Source organism: Oncorhynchus nerka, linkage group LG7 (assembly GCF_034236695.1).
Source record: "Oncorhynchus nerka isolate Pitt River linkage group LG7, Oner_Uvic_2.0, whole genome shotgun sequence".
Lineage (NCBI taxonomy): Eukaryota > Metazoa > Chordata > Actinopteri > Salmoniformes > Salmonidae > Oncorhynchus > Oncorhynchus nerka.
This window is the reverse complement of record NC_088402.1, coordinates 81,267,464-81,291,425: the sequence shown is the minus strand read 5'-3', so window position 1 is coordinate 81,291,425 and position 23,962 is coordinate 81,267,464. Positions and strand designations below refer to the sequence as shown.

The 23,962-nt window shown below is 43.6% G+C and overlaps 2 protein-coding genes across 3 annotated transcripts in view; one reads left to right on the top strand and one right to left on the bottom strand.

Annotated features, from left to right (window-relative positions):
• Positions 1–4,249: 4,249 nt before the first annotated feature.
• On the top strand, positions 4,250–6,519 carry LOC115125334 (transcription factor Sp5-like). The gene is made up of 2 exons (XM_029654841.2): positions 4,250–4,303; positions 4,881–6,519. The coding sequence occupies exons 1-2, from the start codon at positions 4,250–4,252 to the stop codon at positions 6,054–6,056; spliced, it is 1,230 nt and encodes a 409-aa protein (XP_029510701.1). The 3' UTR covers positions 6,057–6,519.
• A 4,952-nt stretch (positions 6,520–11,471) lies between these two features.
• LOC115118051 (rho guanine nucleotide exchange factor 25-like) overlaps positions 11,472–23,962 on the bottom strand; it is a 101,986-nt gene continuing 89,495 nt past the window's right edge. The window contains exons 13-16 of one of the 2 annotated variants that reach the window (XM_065020858.1): positions 23,412–23,592; positions 22,153–22,397; positions 15,265–15,414; positions 11,472–12,543 (exon numbers count right to left, since the gene is read on the bottom strand). In XM_065020858.1, the coding sequence (XP_064876930.1) occupies positions 12,412–12,543; positions 15,265–15,414; positions 22,153–22,397; positions 23,412–23,592 (708 nt within the window). In that variant the 3' untranslated portion in view covers positions 11,472–12,411. The remainder of the gene's footprint in view (positions 12,544–15,264; positions 15,415–22,152; positions 22,398–23,411; positions 23,593–23,962) is intronic. The other variant, XM_065020859.1, reaches the window with a different exon arrangement.

The window sequence follows — 23,962 nt, the reverse complement described above, 5'->3', positions numbered from 1 at the left end:
TGTATCTCACTGATCACCTCTAAAGCCAACACCTCATTTGGCCGCCTTTCGTTCCAGTTCTCTGCTGCCCGTGACTGGAACGAATTGCAAAAATCGCTGAAGTTGGAGACTTTTATCTCCCTCACCAACTTCAAACATCTGCTATCTGAGCAGCTAACCGATCGCTGCAGCTGTACATAGTCTATTGGTAAATAGCCCACCCATTTTCACCTACCTCATCCCCATACTGTTTTTATTTATTTACTTTTCTGCTCTTTTGCACACCAATATCTCTACCTGTACATGACCATCTGATCATTTATCACTCCAGTGTTAATCTGCAAAATTGTAATTATTCGCCTACCTCCTCATGCCTTTTGCACACAATGTATATAGACTCCCCCTTTTTTCTACTGTGTTATTGACTTGTTAATTGTTTACTCCATGTGTAACTCTGTGTTGTCTGTTCACACTGCTATGCTTTATCTTGGCCAGGTCGCAGTTGCAAATGAGAACTTGTTCTCAACTAGCCTACCTGGTTAAATAAAGGTGAAATAAAAAATACAAAATTAAATACTTTTGACAAGGGCCCATAGGGCTCTGATCAAAAGTAGTGCACTGTGTAGGGAATAGGGTGCCATTTGTGATGTAACCCTGGGCCACCAGTACAAATGCTGTTCCTCTCTCCTCTGCCCTGTGTCTGTGTGGCTACATGGCCTTTTAGGGTACAGATGGTCATGACAGCTGGGACAATTTAGTGATCTGAGGGCTTTTAACTGCCCCCCTCCCCTCAGGCATGATGATAAAATAGAAAAAACAGCTTGACTAGCTACTAGCATATTCTGCAAGCATTGTTTTGGTTGTCTTCAAAGAGGGAGTTAAGGGGGTTGATTGGTGACAAAAACCTGATGTTTTCTTTAGCTGTAATGGGTGAAAAGTATGACAGTTTGATATACATTCATTCACACATTACAGTGTTACACTGCAGAAATTTACCCTGAGATAGTTTGTGTTCTGACCTATTTCATACATGTTATATCAATTACCAATCTATTCTCCCTTCAGTTTAAATTCTTTAAATGGCCTCAATGATATATTATGATAACTCTGAAGTCCTCGTTTTTGTCCTCAGCAACCATGAGTGTTCACAGTTGTAAGGCTATCGCAACAGCTGAACACTGGGATGGCTCTCTCCCTGGAAATGAGGGAATTTTTTATAAGGAAGCCTGCTCGCTGTTTGTTCCAGGTCTATTTAAATGAGCTAACACGGGGAAGGGAAGGGAAGCTGTAAGCAGAGCACCACCACATAAGCATTGTTTTCACAGTTCAAAGCGAGGAGAGAGTACTTTGCACTTCAAAGCACCTCATCTGGGAAGGTGGGAGGGGAGGGAGGCAGTCCTACAGTGGGGGGAGGGGTAGGAGGGGAGATGGGGGAGGAGGGGAAGAGAATGGACAGGAAATAGGAATCAGGGTAATTAACAACTAGTGCTGTGTAACAAAGCCTAACGAGACACACAGCAGCAGCCTGGGTACCTCTGCCTCTCTCCGAGCCTTGAAGATGGGACAGCACTAATATTTGATGTCTTCCTTCTTGGAAGAGCTCTTGCTCTCTTTCATTTGTTTGCATTCTGTTCTTTTTTATTTAAATCATTCCTTATACTATTACATGTTTTAAAGCTGCACTGGGAATCTGTATCCAAAGATAGTAGATCAAAGTGCATTCTGTGAAACATTTTTTTTCTTAGAGAACATAGAGACATAACCGTTTTGAAAGGAATGCATTTCAAAGTGAAAATACTGTTTCAACATACCTATTACAGACGCATTTTAACAGGCATATTTTTTGTGTGAAGAATTAGTGAGGATTTCCTCACCAAAAAGCCATGTTATCTATTGTTTTTTGATGGCAAGCTAAGGTTACAGAAAATTGAATGGATATCTTGTACTGTTCACAAAGGGTGGGTGTAACAACACATTTGTATAAGGAGCTGAATTCTACTGCATAGTAGACAGGATCCTTCAGAGCTGAGAGCCAACTACATACTTTTCTTTGTAGTATTAAGTTAAATGCATAATTTGGGTCATATTTATTGAGATGACATGATGTATGTTCATGCACCACGTAATAGATCCTCTCTCTTGAGCCAATATAAAATGGCCATGAAAGGCCTTCCACTCAAAGTGATTAACATCCTTCATTGCATTAGCATTACGTCAAAGCATGAGCTATAAAACCTATAATTTATCAAACATTTTAAATATTTAAATACTGTCCCCTTCTGTCACTTTCTTCAGTGTGTTTGCTTTTTTATTTAAACCATTACCATATTCTATTACACCAATTGTAACACACACATATATATATATGTGTGTGTGTGTGTGTGTGTGTGTGTGTGTGTGTGTGTTTTATATATATATATATATATATTATACACATATATACACATATATATATTAGGGGCAACGCTGCCCCACAAGCCTTTTTCTTTACAAATGGCAGAGGAAATAATCTCTGCCTTAAATGGTCATAGGGCAAACTCAATCATGTTATAGTGTTATAATAACGTATAGCAGCTGTTCAATAATCAAAATTCCTGTGGTCAGATTAGGTTGACAGTGACAACATTTGTAATTATTGCCTGGTGTTAATGTTTAATGCTTGCCCATTCTTGTCCGCATTCAACTAAACTTTTACAAATAAGGTAGCTGGAAAGTAAAATATACTGGTAGCTTACAGTATGACTGATATACAGTTTGTCTTAAATAAGACTGGTGTTTTGTAAGAACACACAATGTCTGTGAATTATCTGCAAAGTTTTTGGAATGAAAACCCCAGACCTATGAGGATAATGTGGTTCATTGTGAAGAGAAGTGGCTCAGGCTTTGTTCCTCCATTTACATGAGAAATGAGGTAAACTCCAGACTTAGATTTAAACTCAACATTGTAATGGTGAACAGACCTACAGAATGAGATTAAGTCTCCCAATCTCTATTCAATGTGCTAGATCTGAAACGACCTTTCCATGACCCTGAAGTGTGAAGGAGTCAAGCACTTGCAGGACCTATTTGATGTGTCACCTAGCAGAGAGAATTAGGGAGGCTTTGATTCGATTTTTATCAATTATCTTTGTGAGGGAAAACATTTAATGTTACGGTCGTGAGGGCTATGTGTCCGACACTACAGTCAGATCCCAAGTGAAATGCCTGGGAAGGTGTAACCATGAGAAAGACAGAAAAAAAGAGAGAAATTCAGGGAAGATGATTATAAGCGTTTCAGTTATTTCTGTGATTAAACTGATTTGATTGTGACTTCGAAACGGATTTGATGATGTATTGCCCAGCCTGGTATGATACAGTGTATCACCAATGTACTTGACACTAAATACTCTGTGATGGCTAATTCATCTCATCTAAAAAAAAAATTGCTTTACATTATGGTGCATTGAACACAATTTAAGACATGTATTTGTGAGTTTAACTGCTCATTAACTGTTTATCATGGATATTTTATTCTATAAATGTAGCCTATATTTATTGAATTATCATGCTTATTTTTATTATGATTTGGCATATTATTATTCATAATAATACCGGTTGCAGGTATACTAAAGCAGTTACGCAGTTTATATTCAAATAAAATCGGGAGCACATCCCTCCTTCAAATTGTAGGATATTGGAGAAGACTTTATCACGCCTCAAAGTTATGCAGAACAATTGAGGAAGGAGTTGTTTCGCGAGGTCAGGATTTGGTTAAAATTGAGTGAAATTATGAGCAACCCACCTCCTAACCTAATTTATTATCAATGTAACCCCCTCCCCAAATAACAATCCTCACATCCCCCTCTCTCTCTTCGTTCACTGGTTCTCGTGGAGACGCCGTTGAGAGGACCCTCTCGCCCTATAAAGACGAGATGCAGCCCAACTGCCTTTGACATTATACACAGCATTCATATTGCAATAGTTCATTCCTCACTCGCACTTCAAAAGACACGCTCTGCTCTGTGGTTGATTGCGACTGCTTGTGACCGAAAAGGATTCAAATAAAGTGGAATGAGTTTGGGTTTTTCATTCATTCAGACCATTTTATGAGTTGGAACCAGACGGACTGAGGGCAGTACACTTTTCTTGAATGACATTGGATTACTTTGTTTCGGAATAGGACAGTTTTTATTTTCAGGGTCGCTCTTGACCCGAGTGCTTGCTTTTGCTCTTCCCTGCACCGCCATCGCCGCTGCTCGTGTTGCAGGAGCGAGACAGAGCCGGTGAACAGATGGCAGCTCTGACGATACAACGGACTGACAACTTTCTGCACACCTTTTTACAGGTTTGTTAGTAATCATTTTGATACAGATCAGTATAGGCAGTTCTACTTATACCGTTTATGGAGTCCTCATAAATGTGTGGCAAGAAGAACTTGCGCAACAACTAATAATTGCAGAGTTCTAAAGCTTGATTTCCCAAGGATTTTCAGTAGGCTATTCACTGTCTGATGCGTTTATAACTAAGAAAACGTAAAGTATTGTAAAATCTTGAAGAATGAAAGAATGTTAGGAAGTTTTATGTTGAACAAATAACATGGTATCATTGATCATTTAATTATTGTGATTGATTAGTGATTGATAACGATTTGCGAATATTGTAGTTTACATTAATTTGCAAACGTCTGTTATCTGATATTCAACAGCAAAAAAAAGTATGACGTGAGAAATAACATAATTATTTACACTATTAATTAATAGAATTACTGAAATGTAAACATACTTATTCTGAAAACACTTTGTACAACTTCTGATGTAAAAAGTGAGTTCTGAATACATTTGATTGATTGACTTTGAAGTTTTAATGAGCTTGGCTCATTAGTTTGAGGTAGTGAACCATGTTCTTTATCCATCTGCTACCAGGACCGGACCCCCAGCTCGTCCCCAGAGGGAGCCCCCAACACCCTGTCCTTCTTGGCCACCACCTGTAGCCAGGCCTGGCAGGTGGGGGGGACGGTTGTGGGAGGCACTGTGGGCTCCATGGTGGGCTCTGATGGTTCCCAGTTTCCCTATGAGGGGTCCATGAGGGTGGGTGCAGCCTCCGGGATGTTCCAACTGTGGAGCAACGAGGTGGCGGTGGCCCCTAGTTCTAGTCTCAGTGCCTCCAGCCTCACTGCAGCCGCAGCCGCCCACCAGGCCATGACGTTAACGGTGCCCAAGGTCCAGTTCCCTGTTGGACATGGACACAGTCTGCAGGCTGGCCTGGGTCCTCACCCCCACCCCCACGCGCTCCACCATTACCACCACCATCACCACCACCACCACGAGCTGCCCCTGACTCCGCCGGCCGAGCCTCCGTCCGCCTACTCCTTCGAGCTCTCTCCAGTCAAGGTCCTCTCGTCCCAGAGCCAGGGCCCCAATGGGCCGCCCTACTACCCTCAACACAACACAGTCTCTGTGGGACAGAACTTCCCCAGCTTCCTCCAGAACTCTGCCTCTTCTGCCAGGCACCATCTATCCGGAGGACACCACCACGTGGGGGAGGAGGGCCAGCAGGGGTGGTGGAGCCTCCCCCAGACCACTGGCCACAGCAGCTCATCCAACCACCCCCACGCTTTCTCCCTGGGCCGGCAGCTGGTCCTGGGTCAACAGCCCCAAATCACAGCCCTCCTCCAGGGCACCTCCAAGGGCCTGTTATCCTCCACTCGCCGCTGCCGTCGCTGCAAGTGCCCCAACTGCCAGGCCAACGGCAGGGGACTCGAGTTTGGCAAGAAGAGACTGCACATCTGCCACATCCCAGAGTGCGGCAAGGTGTACAAGAAGACGTCTCACCTGAAGGCTCACCTGCGCTGGCATGCCGGGGAGAGGCCGTTCATCTGCAACTGGCTGTTCTGTGGGAAGAGCTTCACGCGCTCCGACGAGCTACAGCGCCACCTCAGAACACACACCGGAGAGAAGAGGTTTGGATGCCAGCAGTGTGGAAAGAGGTTCATGAGGAGCGACCACCTCTCCAAACACGTCAAGACTCACCAGAGTAGGAAGAGCCGGTCCGGTGGGAACACGTCAGACTCTCTATTGGCCAATATCAAGAGAGAGTAAAGCAGACTATGAGGGCCGCATTATAGAGTCAAGAGATTGCAACGTGTGACTGCACTGTAACTAACTGCCACAGACCCTGAGATAGAGTGGAGCGAACCACGAGGACAGATTATACACTCTAGCATATTCTGTTGTCGTGAGAGGTATTTCATAACAAGGGAAACCAAGTGCGTGGCGAGGTTTAGGATTTATTTATGGATACAGAGCATTCACTGTGATGGGCATTTCTAGTTATCACACAAAATGATTAGCAAGATCAAAGGAACTCTTTCCTCTTAATGATGACATGGTTCCAACAGTGATCATCTATCAAAGTCCAAGGCATTCATTTGATTTACATTTGATTTGTAATATTAAAATGTAAATAATTCAGCAAATGTGTGTAATATGCAAATAATCAACTTTCTGCATGTTTCACCTTTTAGAATCTGGAAATCTTTTTGGTTAATGAACTGTTAATTACCTGAGGAGGAACATGTATTTGAAATAAGTATACCACACATTGGTTGATTTTAGAAATGTCCTGTTTGGCCAAATGTATACATTGATCTGACGGTTGATTGGCGGGATCAGTGTGATAATGTTTTATTAATTATTGTTGAAATTGATTAATGTTATTTCATTATAATGTGAATTGCCATTACTATACTGTAGATACAAACAAACATTTGTAAGACTTTGTAAATAATGTATATATTTATTTCACGCACAACCTTATTCAAGGTAAGACCGCATGTACATTTTAATAAATGTAAATTCCTTGCAAAAGCAAATCCATGTTATCTGATGTTATTTTCTCATTTTTTGTCAGAGTGATAATGTGAGACTCAAATGCTTGCTATGCCCACTTCCACCTAATACTAGTATTGTGTGAGTTTCAGTTTTCTATCATTGAAGTGTGAAGGAATGTTTGGGGGCAGTTTGGTGTGGGGGTGGGGGCTGTTTGGGGGCAGTTTGGTAGAGGGGACAAGGGGCTGTTCAGGGAGTAGTGTGGTGGGGGACGGGGGCTGTTTGAGTGTAGTTTTTTGGGGGTTCAGGGAAGTTGTTTCGCCTTCTGCAATCAAGTTCACAATCATGTGGCTTTAATGGCTGTTTACTTTCTCTGAATTGAGGAGATTGAGTCAACAGATGCACTGGCCCTCCACTCGACAGGACTCCTCCTTTGAATGGGACCCCCGTTGCTCAGACCCCCCTGTTGCTTAGACCACCCCAGTGGTGACAGGAAAACCCTTTGATTTTTCCTCTTCATCCCCCCTCTCTAGCTCCCAGCTTCACCCTCACCCCCTCTCTCACCTCTTTCTAACTCCCAGAACCTCCCCTCTACCCCAGCCTTACCCTCTCAATTTTAAGGGGCTTTCTCTCCCATTAGCCTCCTCCCAATTGCCCCCAGCCCCTATATTCTACATCACAGCCGTGTTACTGTCATGTCCTGACCTTAGTTCCTTTTTATGTCTCTATTTTAGTTTGGTCAGGGCGTGACTTGGGGTGGGCATTCTATGTGTTGTTCTATGTTTTTGTATTTCTGTGTTTGGCCTGGTATGGTTCCCGATCAGAGGCAGCTGTTTATCGTTGTCTCTGATTGAGAACCATGCTTAGGCAGCCTGTTTTCCCACTATGATTTGTGGGTAGTTGTTTTCTGTGTCTGTGTTTTGCCATACAGGACTGTTTCGGTTTTAACTTTTGGTTCGGTTTTCTTTCATTAAAATATGGACACTTACCACGCTGTGCATTGGTCCGATCTTTCCTACTCCTCCTCAAAAGAGGAGGAAAACCGTTACAGAACTACCCACCAATAAAGGACCAAGCAGCGTGGTAACATGGAGCAGAGGGTTCTGGACTTGGGAGGAGATACTGGAATGCAAGGGACCCTGGGCACAAGCTGGGGAATATCGCCGCCCCAAGGAAGAACTGGAGGCAGCGAGAGCTGGGCGGCGGCGATTTGAGGTAAGGCAGCGCAACAGGCACGAGAGGCAGCCCCAAAACATTGGGGGGAGGGGAACACGGGGAGATTGGCGGAGTCAGGCGATAGACCTGAGCCAACTCCCTGTGCTTACTGGAAGAAGCATAGTACTGGTCAGGCACCGTGTTATGCAGTCAAGCACACGGTGTCGCCAGTACGCGCTCATAGCCCGGTGCGCTATCGGCCAGCCCCCCGCAAGTGCCATGCGAGAGTGGGCATCCAGCCAGGGCGTGTTGTGCCGGCCCAGCGTGTTTGGTCTCCGGTACACTGTTTCGGCCCAAGGTATCCTGTGCCGGCGCTGCGTGCTGTGTCTCCGGGGCGCTGGGAGGGTGCAATGCGTCCTATGCCTGCGCTCCTCCCGTGCCGGGCGAATGTGGGTATTGAGCCTAAGCGAAAGGTGCGAGTGGTATGCACCAGATCTCCAGTGCTCACCCACAGCCCGGTTCAACCTATTCCTGCACTCTGGAGGGTCCGGGCTAAAGTGGTCATCCAGCCTGGAGGAGTGGTGCCAAGGCTGCGCTCCAGTGCTCCCCCACAGCCCGGTCCATCCGGTGCCTCCTCCACGCACCAGGCCTCCTGTAGGTCTCCCCAGCCTGGTGGGTCCTGTGGCAGCCCCACGCACTAGGCTGTCTCTCCGTCTCCTCCCTCCAGGTTCTCTCTCCAGGCCAGAGCCGCCGTCTGTCCTGAGCTGCCAGAGCCGCCCGTCTGTCCTGAGCTGCCAGAGCCGCCTGTCTGTCCTTAGCTCCCAGAGCCACCTGTCTGTCCTGAGCTGCCAGAGCCGCCCGTCTGTCCTGAGCTGCCAGAGCTGCCCGTCAGTCAGGAGCTGCCAGAGCCGCCCGTCACTACGGCGCTGCCGGAGTCGCCCTTCACTACAGTGCTGCCGGAGTCGCCCTTCACTACAGTGCTGCCGGAGTCACCCTTCACTACGGCGTTGCCGGAGTCTCCCGCCTGCCAGGCACTGCCGGAGTCTCCCATCTATTCGGGGCCCGCTGCAAGGGTCCCCAGTCCGAGGTCGGCAGCGAGGGTCACCGCTCCAAAGGCGCCACTTAAGCGGGCAAACAAAGACTATGGTGGAGTGGGGTCCACGTCCCGCGCCAGAGCCGCCACCACGGACATACGCCCACCCAGACCCTCCCCTACAGGTTCAGGTTTTGTGGCCGGAGTCCGCACCTTTGGGGGGGGGTACTGTCACGTTCTGACCTTAGTTCCTTTCTTATGTATTTGTGTTAGGTTGGTCAGTGCGTGATTTGGGGTGGGTAGTCTATGTTCCTTTTTCTAGGTTGTTATATTTCTATGTGTTTGGCCTAGTATGGTTCTCAATCAGAGGCAGGTGTCGTTAGTTGTCTCTGATTGAGAATCATACTTAGGTAGCCTGTTTTCCCCATTTTGGTTGTGGGTGTTTAATTTCTGTTTAGTGTCTGTTCACCTGGCAGAACTGTTTAGTTTTCTCTTCGTTATTATTTTGTGTAGTGTTCAGTTTGTTCAATTAAAACATGATGAACATTTACCACGCTGCATTTTGGTCCTCGTCTCCTTCCACCAACGAGAAGCGTTACACAGAGCTAGGTCATCGTTCCTTTTAGATTAGAATAAAGAGACAAACTGAGACTGACATTAATTGTTACATTCGGATATACACTGAACAAAAATGTATACACAACATGCAACAATTTCTAAGATTTTACTGAGTTAAAGTCAAGTTAAAATTAATCAATTAAAATAAATAAATTAGGCCCTAATCTATGGATTTCACATGACTGGGAATACAGATATGCATCTGTTGGTCACAGATACCTTAAAAATAAGTAGGGACGTGGATCAGAAAACCAGTCAGTATCTGGTGTGGCCACCATTTGCCTGATGTAGCGCGACCCATCTCCATCACATAGAGTTGATCAGGCTGTTGAATGTGGAATGTTGTCCCACTCCTCTTCAATATTTTGAACGGATTCGGTTGTAATACCCATGTATTAATAATCTGAATATATATGGAAATATATCAGGAGTATCTCAATGTTAGAGGGATATACCTTCAGAAAATACATAAAAATAGGCCAATCTTAATTAAAAAGTTCACTTTATTTAATATAATATAACAGATTCTATTCCGTCAAATATGTCATCTTTATAACCCATATTTCCTCTCTTTAGTCTATATTCATGTCAGGACTGGTATTCCTTCATATTTAAGTCACATGCACAAAATGCTAGATCAAAAATTGCCATTGAAATATGACAGTCTTCACTGTTTAACTTTACAAACGGCACCCTGTAGTCACTGAGTACTCTGGGTTTGTATGAGATGGTGTTCTGAATTGAAACAGTCATGGTAGGGCTCTCCTCCGTGCTGATATTTGAAATAGATTTAGCTAGAGGTGCCATTGCAACTCGAAGCCATTGATCTTTGGTGCAGAGGTCTTATTAGGCTACTATCTGGATGTGGAAGCCTTACTGGTCATAGAGAGGAATTAACCAAAAGCGGACATGCTAGATGTCAGACTCTTCTCTTATCGTCTCTGTTTACAGTCATTTGCTTTGATTAATAGGAGGAAAGGTTGGGCGTTGAAATACACAACATCACAACTACATGTATTTGATGTGTTAAACACAACAGTTGGTAATACTATTGTAGTGGGAACGGAAGTATTTGACGTCTGAAAAACGTCCGTTTTTCCACACATCTCATTTTGATGTGGACAGAGGATGCAGAACTTTTTATCCATAATGTCAACTGACACAATAACCCAAGTAGTTAGCGGTCTCTAAACTGTCCTCCTTTATCTAGAAGAAGAGATGTAAGCCCGAGCCAACAGTATGGTGTGTAGTAGTGTGCATTAGCAAAATGAAGATGATTAAATACAGCAGAAAGCTGTGGCACATCAACATTGGACTTAACTGACAGACGACTGTGTGACATCTTATTTCATATTTCAACACAACCCATGAATGTCTCCTAGGACGTACCTAGAGGATGTCAAGAAAATATACATTTGAAAAATCAGTTGGTCTCTATCCCCAAGCATTGGTATGTCCATTTCTCTGGCCACCTCTTCATAGTCCTGGCTCGATTCCTTCCTCTCCTCCCATCCTCTCCTCATCTCTTATAATCCTCCCCTTTCTCTCTGACGTTTAGCGAAAGGATGGGAGCAAAGGACACAAGGGGAAGACCTCAATTACATACTCCTTTCGTCCTCTCTCTTCTTCTCCTTCTCAAAACGAATTGGATTTGAAAGCCAGAGGTCCCTTCCCCTCTGACCATTTCCTCCAATCGGGTTTGAGAAGGAGATGAGGAGAGAGGATGTGAGGAGTATGTAATTGAGAACTTACCTAGGAATCCATCTGTATCTGAATCTGAGGAAAGACTGAGTCTGAGTGATGCCACTCCTGCAGAGTGCCTCCAGGGGGCTCCCTCGTCCCTTTATATTATGGAATATTCAGATCAAACAAGAGCCAGCTTCGGTCAAACAGAAAAAGAGAACATGGGAGTCCTCTCATTCTCGTCTTTTTTGAAACACTGCGGCAGGAGCAGAAAAGCTATTTTCTATAACAGATGAATCCAAACTTCTACATATGTACAGATCAAATGTATTAATCTAGCTGGCATCCCCTCTCTCCTCAATGTCTACTACAGCAACATAGTGTACTGTAGGCCCCGTTTAGTGGAGGAATGATGACATGTTTCAACAATGGCCTGAAAATACAAATAGTTGTCTTTATAAAGGAGAGACAGAAGAATCCAGCAGTGTGAGAGAGCTGAGAGAAAGAGTCGTTCAGATCTACACTCCTTTTCTCTTCAGGATGGAGTTCTTTAATCTGCATGTTGGCACAAGAAGAGCGACCGCCTATCCTGTACACACGCACAAATGCATTTTACAGACATGCAGTATGTACACACTTCTCCAGTAACCCCCCCCATGGCATTTCCCTGTGAAGAAATCCCCTGGCCTGTAGAAAGACAGTACAATAGATACTGTATAGAAATTCTCTAACAATAAAATAAGCAAAGTCATCAGTCCCCATAATACCTGATGTCCATAGAGTTTTCTTCATACAGTCAGCCATCGCATCATCTGTCTGGCTGCTACACATCTTCAACCTGGCATCACATGATCAATGATCTAATGACTGTTTATCATTTCAGCCCATACTGTCTATTCCATTAGAATCCTGGGATATTTTTGTCATGATGCCAGTGAACCATCCTGTAACAGTCTGAAAAAGCAGCCTCCATCTAGTCCTTGCTCCATAAAGAGAGTCATCCATCCATCTTCAAAAGTTCCCTAAAGTTACAATAGCATCAACAGACGTTAGGCCTAGATGAGATCCCCCCCTGCTTCTCTCTGCACTAGCTGTGGAGGTCCATGACCTCTCAGTTTTCCTCCTATCGGTCACGGTTCATAGGTCATCTTCATTGAGCTGGGCCAGGTTGCTGGAGCGCCGGCCAGCCGAGGGACCAGGGATGGATACAGGAGGAGGTCCAGCCTCACCAGGCAGCGCTCTGCTACGGCAGCCCTCTCCTGCTCTCTGCTGGGGGAGAGGAGGACACTCAGATTAAAATACGTTTTTACATGAAATGCTGATAGATTGAATGAAATGTAACCTAAATAACTAGTACTAGGTTAATGTTGTTGTTTTTCTCTTGAACAGATGCATATGCCTTACTATAGCCATTGTGGTAGAAATCTAGATGTCAGAAAATCTGTTCAGGGGAAATGTTAAAGAACTAAGATGCTTAGCAAATGTCAGTCACAACAACACAATGCGGAAATTCCACCATGAGAGAGAACAATTAGGCCATTGATAGGCATCTCTGACTTTCGGACTTGCTTCTCTGGGTCAGCCTCTTTCCTGTTTGTTATGTACCCATAGGCCCCATGCAGCCCCGAGGAAATACATAGAACAACAAACCAGCTAGTCAGAACCAATGTTAGTCTGTCGGCACCACTCACTAAGTACAAGCAGCAGAGATGGTCTGTATTAGTGAAGACAGAGGGTTGTGTGGTTCATGGTTGGTCTGAGACACTCAACAGTGGTCAACAACAGGATACCTATCTAGAGTTATTGTTCCCCAGTCTGAAAGGAGAGAAGGATGATGATGATGAGTTGTGGCTAAATAGAGCTGGATTTTTTTTCTCATTTTGTCTGTCATAGTTGAAGTGTACCTATGATGAAAATTACAGGCCTCTCTCATCTTTTTAAGTGGGAGAACTTGCACAATTGGTGGCTGACTAAATAATTTTTTGCCCCAATGTATGTATTCATCCCCTTTGCTATGAAGCCCTAAATAAGATCTAGTGTAACCAATTACCTTCAGAAGTCACATAATCAGTTAGATTTCACACAGGTGGACATCATTTAAGTGTCGCATGATCTGTCACCTGATCTCAGTATATATACACACCTGTTCTGAAAGGCCTCAGAGTCTGCAACACCACTAAGCAAGGGGCACCACAAAGCAAGCGACACCATGAAGACCAAGAAGCTCTCCAAACAAGTCAGGGACAAAGTTGTGGAGAAGTACAGATTAGGGTTGGGTTATAAAAAAATATCTGAAACTTTGAGCATCCCACAGAGCACTATTAAATCCATTATTAAAAAATTGAAAGATTATGGCTCCACAACAAACCTGCCAAAGGGGGCCGCCCACCAAAACTCACAGGCTAGGCAAGGAGGGCATTAATCAGAGAGGCAACAAAGAAACCAAAGATAACCCTGAAGGAGCTGCAAAGCTCCACAGCAGAGATTGGAGTATCTGTCCATAGGACCACTTTAAGCTGTACACTCCACATAGCTGGGTTTTACGGAAGAGTGGCCAGAAAAAAAGCTATTGCTTAAAGAAAAAAATAAGCAAATAAGTTTGGTTCGCCGAAAGGCTTGTGGGAGACTCCCCAAACATATGGAAGAAGGTAGTCTGGTCAGATGAGACTAAAATGTAGCTTTTTGGCCATCAATGAAAACGCTATGTCTGGCGTAAACCCAACACCTCTCATCACCCCGAGAACACCCTCCTTACAGTGAAGCATGGTGGTGGCAGCATCATGCTGTGGGGATGTTTTTCATTGGCAGGGACTGGGAAACTGGTCAGAATTGAAGGAATGATGGATGGCTCTAAATACAGGGAAATTCTTGAGGGAAACCTATTTCAGTCTTCCAGAGATTTGAGACTGGGACGGAGGTTCACCTTCCAGCAGGACAATGACCCTAAGCATACTGCTAAAGCAACACTCGAGTGGTTTAAGGGGAAACATTTAAATGTCTTGGAATGGCCTGGGCAAATCCCAGACATCAATCCAATTGAGAAGCTGTGGTATGACTAAAATATTGCGGAACCCATCCAACTTGAAGGAGCTGGAGCAGTTTTGCCTTGAAGAATGGGCAAAGATCCCAGTGGCTAGATGTCCCAAGAGTAATGGTTTTCTTCATCTGAACGAGAGGCGGACCAAAGCGCAGCGTGGTTGTTTTGATTCATGCTTTAATAAATCACTTCACATGAACAAACTATAAGAAATGTGAAAACTCAAAACAGTCCTATCTGGTGCAAACACAGAGACAGGAACAATCACCCACAAACACACAGTGAAACCCAGGCTACCTAAGTATGATTCTCAATCAGAGACAACTAATGACACCTGCCTCTGATTGAGAACCATACTAGGCCGAAACATAGAAATACCCAAATCATAGAAAAACAAACATAGACTGCCCACCCAACTCACGCCCTGACCATACTAAATAAATACAAAACAAAGGAAATAAAGGTCAGAACATGACACCAAGCTTATAGAGACATACTCCAAGAGACTTGCAGCTGTAACTGCTGCAAAAGGTGGCTCTTCAAAGTATTGACTCGCTTTTGCGGGGGGGTGAATAGTTGTGATTTCAGTTTTTTTTGTCTTATTTCTTGTTTGTTTTACAAAGAAAAATATTTTGCATCTTCAAAGTGGTAGGCATGTCGTGTAAATCTCGTGATAACCCCCCCCAAACAATATATTTTAATTCCAATTTTAATTCGCAAGCCACTGTAATTTGCTAGTTCTGTTTCACGCCATGCTGGTCATACAGATATTGTTTTATAACTTACTGGTTTACCGCAGTTATTTATCATGAGAAAAGGGAGTGATTTTGTCCAGTAAATCCCGGTAACCGGGTTATACAAACCCTAGTCCGTGCATGTGCACATATGTGTGTGTGCGTGTGCATCTGTGTGCTTGCATGTGTTTGTGTGTGTGTGTGTGTACGTGCATAGACCTGTGTGCTATACAGCCCGTTGGACACAGCTTGGCACTGCAGGGGGGTTTGGGTCCTGGAGTAGTGAGACAGGCCAGACTGGTCGGTGAAGGCTAGCTGGATGTGAGACTGAGAGACTGTTGTCTGGGAGTTCCTACTGACCAGAGGAGACTGCAAACACACACACAAGACCACACACAACATAACTAAACATCAGGTACTGAGAGCTGAGAGCAAACAAATTATTGTTCATCTTTATTGTTACATGAAAAAAGTTTGTCATGAGATCTCAGATTATTTCAGATTTTCAGATGAGGATATTAATTTAAGGATTCCCGATCTAGACATGTAGTGTGGATGTTGTGTAGTCTGTAGCGTGGATGTTGTGGTCTATGTAATGTAGTCTGTAGCGTGGATGTTGTGGTCTATGTAATGTAGTCTGTAGTGTGGATGTTGTGGTCTATGTAATGTAGTCTGTAGTGTGGATGTTGTGGTCTATGTAATGCAGTCTGTAGTGTGGATGTTGTGGTCTATGTAATACAGTCTGTAGTGTGGATGTTGTGGTCTATGTAATGTAGTCTGTAGTGTGGATGTTGTGGTCTATGTAATATAGTCTGTAGTGTGGATGTTGTGGTCTATGTAATGTAGTCTGTAGTGTGGATGTTGTGGTCTATGTAATGTAGTCTGTAGTGTGGATGTTGTGGTCTATGTAATGTAGTGTGTAGCGTGGATGTTGTGGTCTATGTAATGTAGTCTGTAGTGTGGATGTTGTGGTCTATGTAATGTAGTCTGTAGTGTGGATGTTGTGGTCTATGTAATGTAGTCTGTATGTGTGGATGTTGCTGTCTATGTAATATAGTCTGTAGTGTGGATGTTGTGGTCTATGTAATGTAGTCTGTAGTGTGGATGTTGTTGTCTATGTAATGTAGTCTGGAGCGTGGATGTTGTGGTCTATGTAATATAGTCTGTAGTGTGGATGTTGTGGTCTATGTAATGTAGTCTGTAGTGTGGATGTTGTGGTCTATGTAATGTAGTCTGTAGTGTGGATGTTGCTGTCTATGTAATATAGTCTGTAGTGTGGATGTTGTGGTCTATGTAATGTAGTCTGTAGTGTGGATGTTGTTGTCTATGTAATGTAGTCTGTAGCGTGGATGTTGTGGTCTATATAATGTAGTCTGGAGCGTGGATGTTGTGGTCTATGTAATGTAGTCTGTAGCGTGGATGTTGTAGTCTATGTAATGTAGTCTGTAGCGTGGATGTTGTGGTCTATGTAATGTAGTCTGGAGCGTGGCTGTTGTGGTCTATGTAATGTAGTCTGTAGTGTGGATGTTGTGGTCTATGTAATGTAGTCTGTAGTGTGGATGTTGTGGTCTATGTAATGGAGTCTGTAGTGTGGATGTTGTGGTCTATGTAATATAGTCTGTAGTGTGGATGTTGTGGTCTATGTAATATAGTCTGTAGTGTGGATGTTGTGGTCTATGTAATATAGTCTGTAGTGTGGATGTTGTGGTCTATGTAATATAGTCTGTAGTGTGGATGTTGTGGTGTATGTAATGTAGTCTCTAGAGTGGATGTTGTGGTCTATGTAATGTAGTCTGTAGTGTGGATGTTGTGGTCTATGTAATATAGTCTGTAGTGTGGATGTTGTCGTCTATGTAATGTAGTCTCTAGCGTGGATGTTGTGGTCTATGTAATGTAGCGTGGAGTCTGTAGCGTGGATGTTGTGGTCTTTGTAATGTAGTCTGTAGCGTGGATGTTGTGGTCTATGTAATGTAGTCTGTAGTGTGGATGTTGTGGTCTATGTAATATAGTCTGTAGTGTGGATGTTGTGGTCTATGTAATGTAGTCTGTAGTGTGGATGTTGTGGTCTATGTAATATAGTCTGTAGTGTGGATGTTGTGGTCTATGTAATGTAGTCTGTAGTGTGGATGTTGTGGTCTATGTAATATAGTCTGTAGTGTGGATGTTGTGGTCTATGTAATGTAGTCTGTAGTGTGGATGTTGTGGTCTATGTAATGTAGTCTGTAGTGTGGATGTTGTGGTCTATGTAATGTAGTGTGTAGCGTGGATGTTGTGGTCTATGTAATGTAGTCTGTAGCGTGGATGTTGTGGTCTATGTAATGTAGTCTGTAGTGTGGATGTTGTGGTCTATGTAATGTAGTCTGGAGCGTGGATGTTGTGGTCTATGTAATGTAGTCTGTAGTGTGGATGTTGTGGTCTATGTAATGTGGAGTCTGTAGTGTGGATGTTGTGGTCTATGTAATGTAGTCTGTAGTGTGGATGTTGCTGTCTATGTAATATAGTCTGTAGTGTGGATGTTGTGGTCTATGTAATGTAGTCTGTAGTGTGGATGTTGTTGTCTATGTAATGTAGTCTGGAGCGTGGATGTTGTGGTCTATGTAATATAGTCTGTAGTGTGGATGTTGTGGTCTATGTAATGTAGTCTGTAGTGTGGATGTTGTGGTCTATGTAATGTAGTCTGTAGTGTGGATGTTGCTGTCTATGTAATATAGTCTGTAGTGTGGATGTTGTGGTCTATGTAATGTAGTCTGTAGTGTGGATGTTGTTGTCTATGTAATGTAGTCTGTAGCGTGGATGTTGTGGTCTATATAATGTAGTCTGGAGCGTGGATGTTGTGGTCTATGTAATGTAGTCTGTAGCGTGGATGTTGTAGTCTATGTAATGTAGTCTGTAGCGTGGATGTTGTGGTCTATGTAATGTAGTCTGGAGCGTGGCTGTTGTGGTCTATGTAATGTAGTCTGTAGTGTGGATGTTGTGGTCTATGTAATGTAGTCTGTAGTGTGGATGTTGTGGTCTATGTAATGGAGTCTGTAGTGTGGATGTTGTGGTCTATGTAATATAGTCTGTAGTGTGGATGTTGTGGTCTATGTAATATAGTCTGTAGTGTGGATGTTGTGGTCTATGTAATATAGTCTGTAGTGTGGATGTTGTGGTCTATGTAATATAGTCTGTAGTGTGGATGTTGTGGTGTATGTAATGTAGTCTCTAGAGTGGATGTTGTGGTCTATGTAATGTAGTCTGTAGTGTGGATGTTGTGGTCTATGTAATATAGTCTGTAGTGTGGATGTTGTCGTCTATGTAATGTAGTCTCTAGCGTGGATGTTGTGGTCTATGTAATGTAGTCTGTAGCGTGGATGTTGTGGTCTTTGTAATGTAGTCTGTAGCGTGGATGTTGTGGTCTATGTAATGTAGTCTGTAGTGTGGATGTTGTGGTCTATGTAATATAGTCTGTAGTGTGGATGTTGTGGTCTATGTAATGTAGTCTGTAGTGTGGATGTTGTGGTCTATGTAATATAGTCTGTAGTGTGGATGTTGTGGTCTATGTAATGTAGTCTGTAGTGTGGATGTTGTGGTCTATGTAATATAGTCTGTAGTGTGGATGTTGTGGTCTATGTAATGTAGTCTGTAGTGTGGATGTTGTGGTCTATGTAATATAGTCTGTAGTGGATGTTGTGGTCTATGTAATGTAGTCTGTAGTGTGGATGTTGTGGTCTATGTAAAGTCTGTGGATGTTGTGGTCTGTAATGTAGTCTGTGTGGATGTTGTGGTCTATGTAATATAGTCTGTAGTGTGGATGTTGTGGTCTATGTAATATAGTCTGTAGTGTGGATGTTGTGGTCTATGTAATATAGTCTGTAGTGTGGATGTTGTGGTGTATGTAATGTAGTCTCTAGAGTGGATGTTGTGGTCTATGTAATGTAGTCTGTAGTGTGGATGTTGTGGTCTATGTAATATAGTCTGTAGTGTGGATGTTGTCGTCTATGTAATGTAGTCTCTAGCGTGGATGTTGTGGTCTATGTAATGTAGTCTGTAGCGTGGATGTTGTGGTCTTTGTAATGTAGTCTGTAGCGTGGATGTTGTGGTCTATGTAATGTAGTCTGTAGTGTGGATGTTGTGGTCTATGTAATATAGTCTGTAGTGTGGATGTTGTGGTCTATGTAATGTAGTCTGTAGTGTGGATGTTGTGGTCTATGTAATATAGTCTGTAGTGTGGATGTTGTGGTCTATGTAATGTAGTCTGTAGTGTGGATGTTGTGGTCTATGTAATATAGTCTGTAGTGTGGATGTTGTGGTCTATGTAATGTAGTCTGTAGTGTGGATGTTGTGGTCTATGTAATATAGTCTGTAGTGTGGATGTTGTGGTCTATGTAATGTAGTCTGTAGCGTGGATGTTGTGGTCTATGTAATGTAGTCTGTAGTGTGGATGTTGTGGTCTATGTAATGTAGTCTGTAGTGTGGATGTTGTGGTCTATGTAATGTAGTCTGTAGTGTGGATGTTGTGTAATATAGTCTGTAGTGTGGATGTTGTGGTCTATGTAATGTAGTCTGTAGTGTGGATGTTGTGGTCTCTGTAATATAGTCTGTAGTGTGGATGTTGTGGTCTATGTAATATAGTCTGTAGTGTGGATGTTGTGGTCTATGTAATGTAGTCTGTAGTGTGGATGTTGTGGTCTATGTAATATAGTCTGTAGTGTGGATGTTGTGGTCTATGTAATATAGTCTGTAATGTGGATGTTGTGGTCTATGTAATGTAGTCTGTAGTGTGGATGTTGTGGTCTATGTAATATAGTCTGTAGTGTGGATGTTGTGGTCTATGTAATATAGTCTGTAGTGTGGATGTTGTGGTGTATGTAATGTAGTCTCTAGCGTGGATGTTGTGGTCTATGTAATGTAGTCTGTAGTGTGGATGTTGTGGTCTATGTAATGTAGTCTGTAGTGTGGATGTTGGGGTCTATGTAATGTAGTCTGGAGCGTGGATGTTGTGGTCTATGTAATGTAGTCTGTAGCGTGGATGTTGTAGTCTATGTAATGTAGTCTGTAGCGTGGATGTTGTGGTCTATGTAATGTAGTCTGAAGCGTGGATGTTGTGGTCTATGTAATGTAGTCTGTAGCGTGGAAGTTGTAGTCTATGTAATGTAGTCTGTAGCGTGGATGTTGTGGTCTATGTAATGTAGTCTGAAGCGTGGATGTTGTGGTCTATGCAATGTAGTCTGTAGCGTGGAAGTTGTGGTCTATGTAATGTAGTCTGTAGCGTGGATGTTGTAGTCTATGTAATGTAGTCTGTAGCGTGGATGTTGTGGTCTATGTAATGTAGTCTGTAGCGTGGATGTTGTGGTCTATGTAATGTAGTCTGTAGCGTGGAAGTTGTGGTCTATGTAATGTAGTCTGTAGCGTGGATGTTGTGGTCTATGTAATGTAGTCTGTAGCGTGGATGTTGTGGTCTATGTAATGTAGTCTGGAGCGTGGATGTTGTGGTCTATGTAATGTAGTCTGGAGCGTGGATGTTGTGGTCTATGTAATGTAGTCTGTAGCGTGGATGTTGTGGTCTATGTAATGTAGTCTGGAGCGTGGATGTTGTGGTCTATGTAATGTAGTCTGGAGCGTGGATGTTGTGGTCTATGTAATGTAGTCTGTAGTGTGGATGTTGTGGTCTATGTAATGTAGTCTGGAGCGTGGATGTTGTGGTCTATGTAATGTAGTCTGTAATGTAGTCTGTAGTCTGTAGCGTGGATGTTGTGGTCTATGTAATGTAGTCTGTAGCGTGGATGTAGTCTTGTGGATGTTGTGGTCTATGTAATGTAGTCTGTAGCGTGGATGTTGTGGTCTATGTAATGTAGTCTGTAGCGTGGATGTTGTGGTCTATGTAATGTAGTCTGTAGCGTGGAAGTTGTGGTCTATGTAATGTAGTCTGTAGCGTGGATGTTGTGGTCTATGTAATGTAGTCTGTAGCGTGGATGTTGTGGTCTATGTAATGTAGTCTGGAGCGTGGATGTTGTGGTCTATGTAATGTAGTCTGGAGCGTGGATGTTGTGGTCTATGTAATGTAGTCTGTAGCGTGGATGTTGTGGTCTATGTAATGTAGTCTGTAGCGTGGATGTTGTGGTCTATGTAATGTAGTCTGTAGTGTGGATGTTGTGGTCTATGTAATATAGTCTGTAGTGTGGATGTTGTGGTCTATGTAATATCGTGTGTAGCGTGGATGTTGTGGTCTATGTAATGTAGTCTGTAGTGTGGATGTTGTGGTCTATGTAATGTAGTCTGTATTGTGGATGTTGTGGTCTATGTAATGTAGTCTGTAGCGTGGATGTTGTGGTCTATGTAATGTAGTCTGTAGTGTGGATGTTGTGGTCTATGTAATGTAGTCTGTAGTGTGGATGTTGTGGTCTATGTAATATTGTGTAGCGTGGATGTTGTGGTCTATGTAATGTAGTCTGTAGTGTGGATGTTGTGGTCTATGTAATGTAGTCTGTAGTGTGGATGTTGTGGTCAATGTAATGTAGTCTGTAGTGTGGATGTTGTGGTCGATGTAATGTAGTCTGTAGTGTGGATGTTGTGGTCTATGTAATGTAGTCTGTAGTGTGGATGTTGTGGTCTATGTAATATAGTGTGTAGCGTGGATGTTGTGGTCTATGTAATGTAGTCTGTAGTGTGGATGTTGTGGTCTATGTAATGTAGTCTGAAGTGTGGATGTTGTGGTCTATGTAATGTAGTCTGAAGTGTGGATGTTGTGGTCTATGTAATGTAGTCTGAAGTGTGGATGTGGCCAGAGCCCATTCCAGTCCAGCGAGCTAAACAGGGACAGCAGCGTCTCTTTGTTTTTGGTCAAACAGAAGCAATGTGTCTGACAGCTGTAGGTCACTGATGTGTGTGTGTGTGTGTGTGTGTGTGTGTGTGTGTGTGTGTGTGTGTGTGTGTGTGTGTGTGTGTGTGTGTGTGTGTGTGTGTGTGTGTGTGTGTGTGTGTGTGTGTGTGTGTGTGTGTGTGTGTGTGTGTGTGTGTGTGTGTGTGTGTGTGTGTGTGTGACTGGACCCCTTACCGCTGGCATTGTGTGTGACCTTACCTCCCGGGGTGTGTGTCTGTGTGTACAGTTTGAATGTGTGACCTTACCTCCTGGGGTGTGTTTGTTTCGCCAGGTCCCTGGGGGCAGGTTCCCCCCTGGCTGGGCAGGTAGAGGGTGGGGAGGGAGGTGTTGTACGACAGGAGGCAGGGCAGGCACTGGCGGTCGATGGAGGCTGAAGAGTGGGGGCGCAGGGGGCCGCTGGCCGCAGACAGGGAGGCTCTCATGCTCCGGCCCAGGCTGTTGGACTTGCTGTTACTCTCCCTCCGCTGGTACTCAATGGGAGACTGGAGGGCTGGATGAATGAATGGTAGAAGACGGAGAGAGAGGACTTAGACTAGGCACAGTGTTTTTTCTATGGTCAAATTATTTGTATTGGTAATTGTAGTTTCATGGCTTGTGTAAGTCGACTTGATACTGAACTGCTTTTGGCTAACGTTACTGCTCAGCAGAGGTGTGGACTCAAGTCACGTGACTCGAAACTTGTGTAGTTAAATTAATCTATGATCGTATGCTATCCATTTGTTGTTTGTATGCTGTTCTTTGTATGACATTTTAATATTTGATTATTAACCAATGATATTAGGCCACTCTTGGCCATGATTACAGACACCTGTGTCTTTTGACACTATATAAACGAGTCATCCCGCAGTGTTTGTGATTATACCCTGATGAAGACAGCTTGGCTGTCGAAACGTTGGTATTACATTTTTGCATCTGAGCTCCTAGAGTGTGCGGCTCTCTTTTATTTTCAAGTTCCTAAAACCATTGACATACATTAGCCTATTGTAACCACACACAGAGAGGGTGTGTGTGCGTGTAAAGTTGGGCGATTCTGTACATATGAAATAGTATTACATTTGGTGAAGAGCACAAACTCAAAGTTTAGGACTTGAAACCTGACTTGAGACTTGTCGATCTTGACTTGGGACTTGAGGGCTAAGACTTGAGACTTGAGACTTGTCGATCTTGACTTGGGACTTGAGGGCTAAGACTTGAGACTTGAGACTTGTAAAACAACGACTTGGTCTCACTGCTCAGTGCTCACATTGCATAAGTGGCAAGAAAGCTGAAAGGTCTAAACATCAAACGTGTGGCTGGTAAAGGTTTGTTTTGCCATCAGTTTGTCTCCAATCGGACCATTTGAGGAAGTTGAGCTTAAGCCGAAGGGCCAGACATGAGTAACTTGTACGTGGTTGTTTACTGTTTGGTTTTGTCTATCTGGGTCTGCAGCCCTACTATTGAGCATGTTGGCAGTCTAGCTAGATATGAATCCTGAAAGTAAAGCTGTTGTGTTTTTCCATCCCACCATTGAGGAAGTTCCTCTGGGTCTCCAGGATCTGTCCCACATCATGGACCCAGGCCCTGCAGACCTCTGGGGAGGCGGCCTGCAGCACATAGCGTACCACGCTCCCATCAGTTCCCCGTGACGTCAGCACCAGGCGGTCCACCTCCCCCTCCACTGGAGCCTCCACACCCAGACAGCTCACCTGGAACACACCGCAGGTGTATGCAGTAGAGTGGCACAATTCTGGTTACTTAACCACAATTCACAGGTTTTCCAGAAATCCTGGATGGAAGATTTTCTGGAATAAGGAAGGAATCCGTGAATCCTCAAACCAGAATTTCGGGAAAACCTGGGAACGTTACTGATGGGATTAATACAGTTGACACGATTACTTATTCCAATCATATTTGTTCTACGTGATGCATATCTATCTGAACATTCCTGTAATGTTCCATCCACCTGGAAAAGACCACATCTGACCTCCATCTGGTGGAGGAGAGCAAGTCATTAAATACCTCACCAACACTGAACAAAGACCAGACACAGATGCTTCAGAGACTTCCAAGAACACT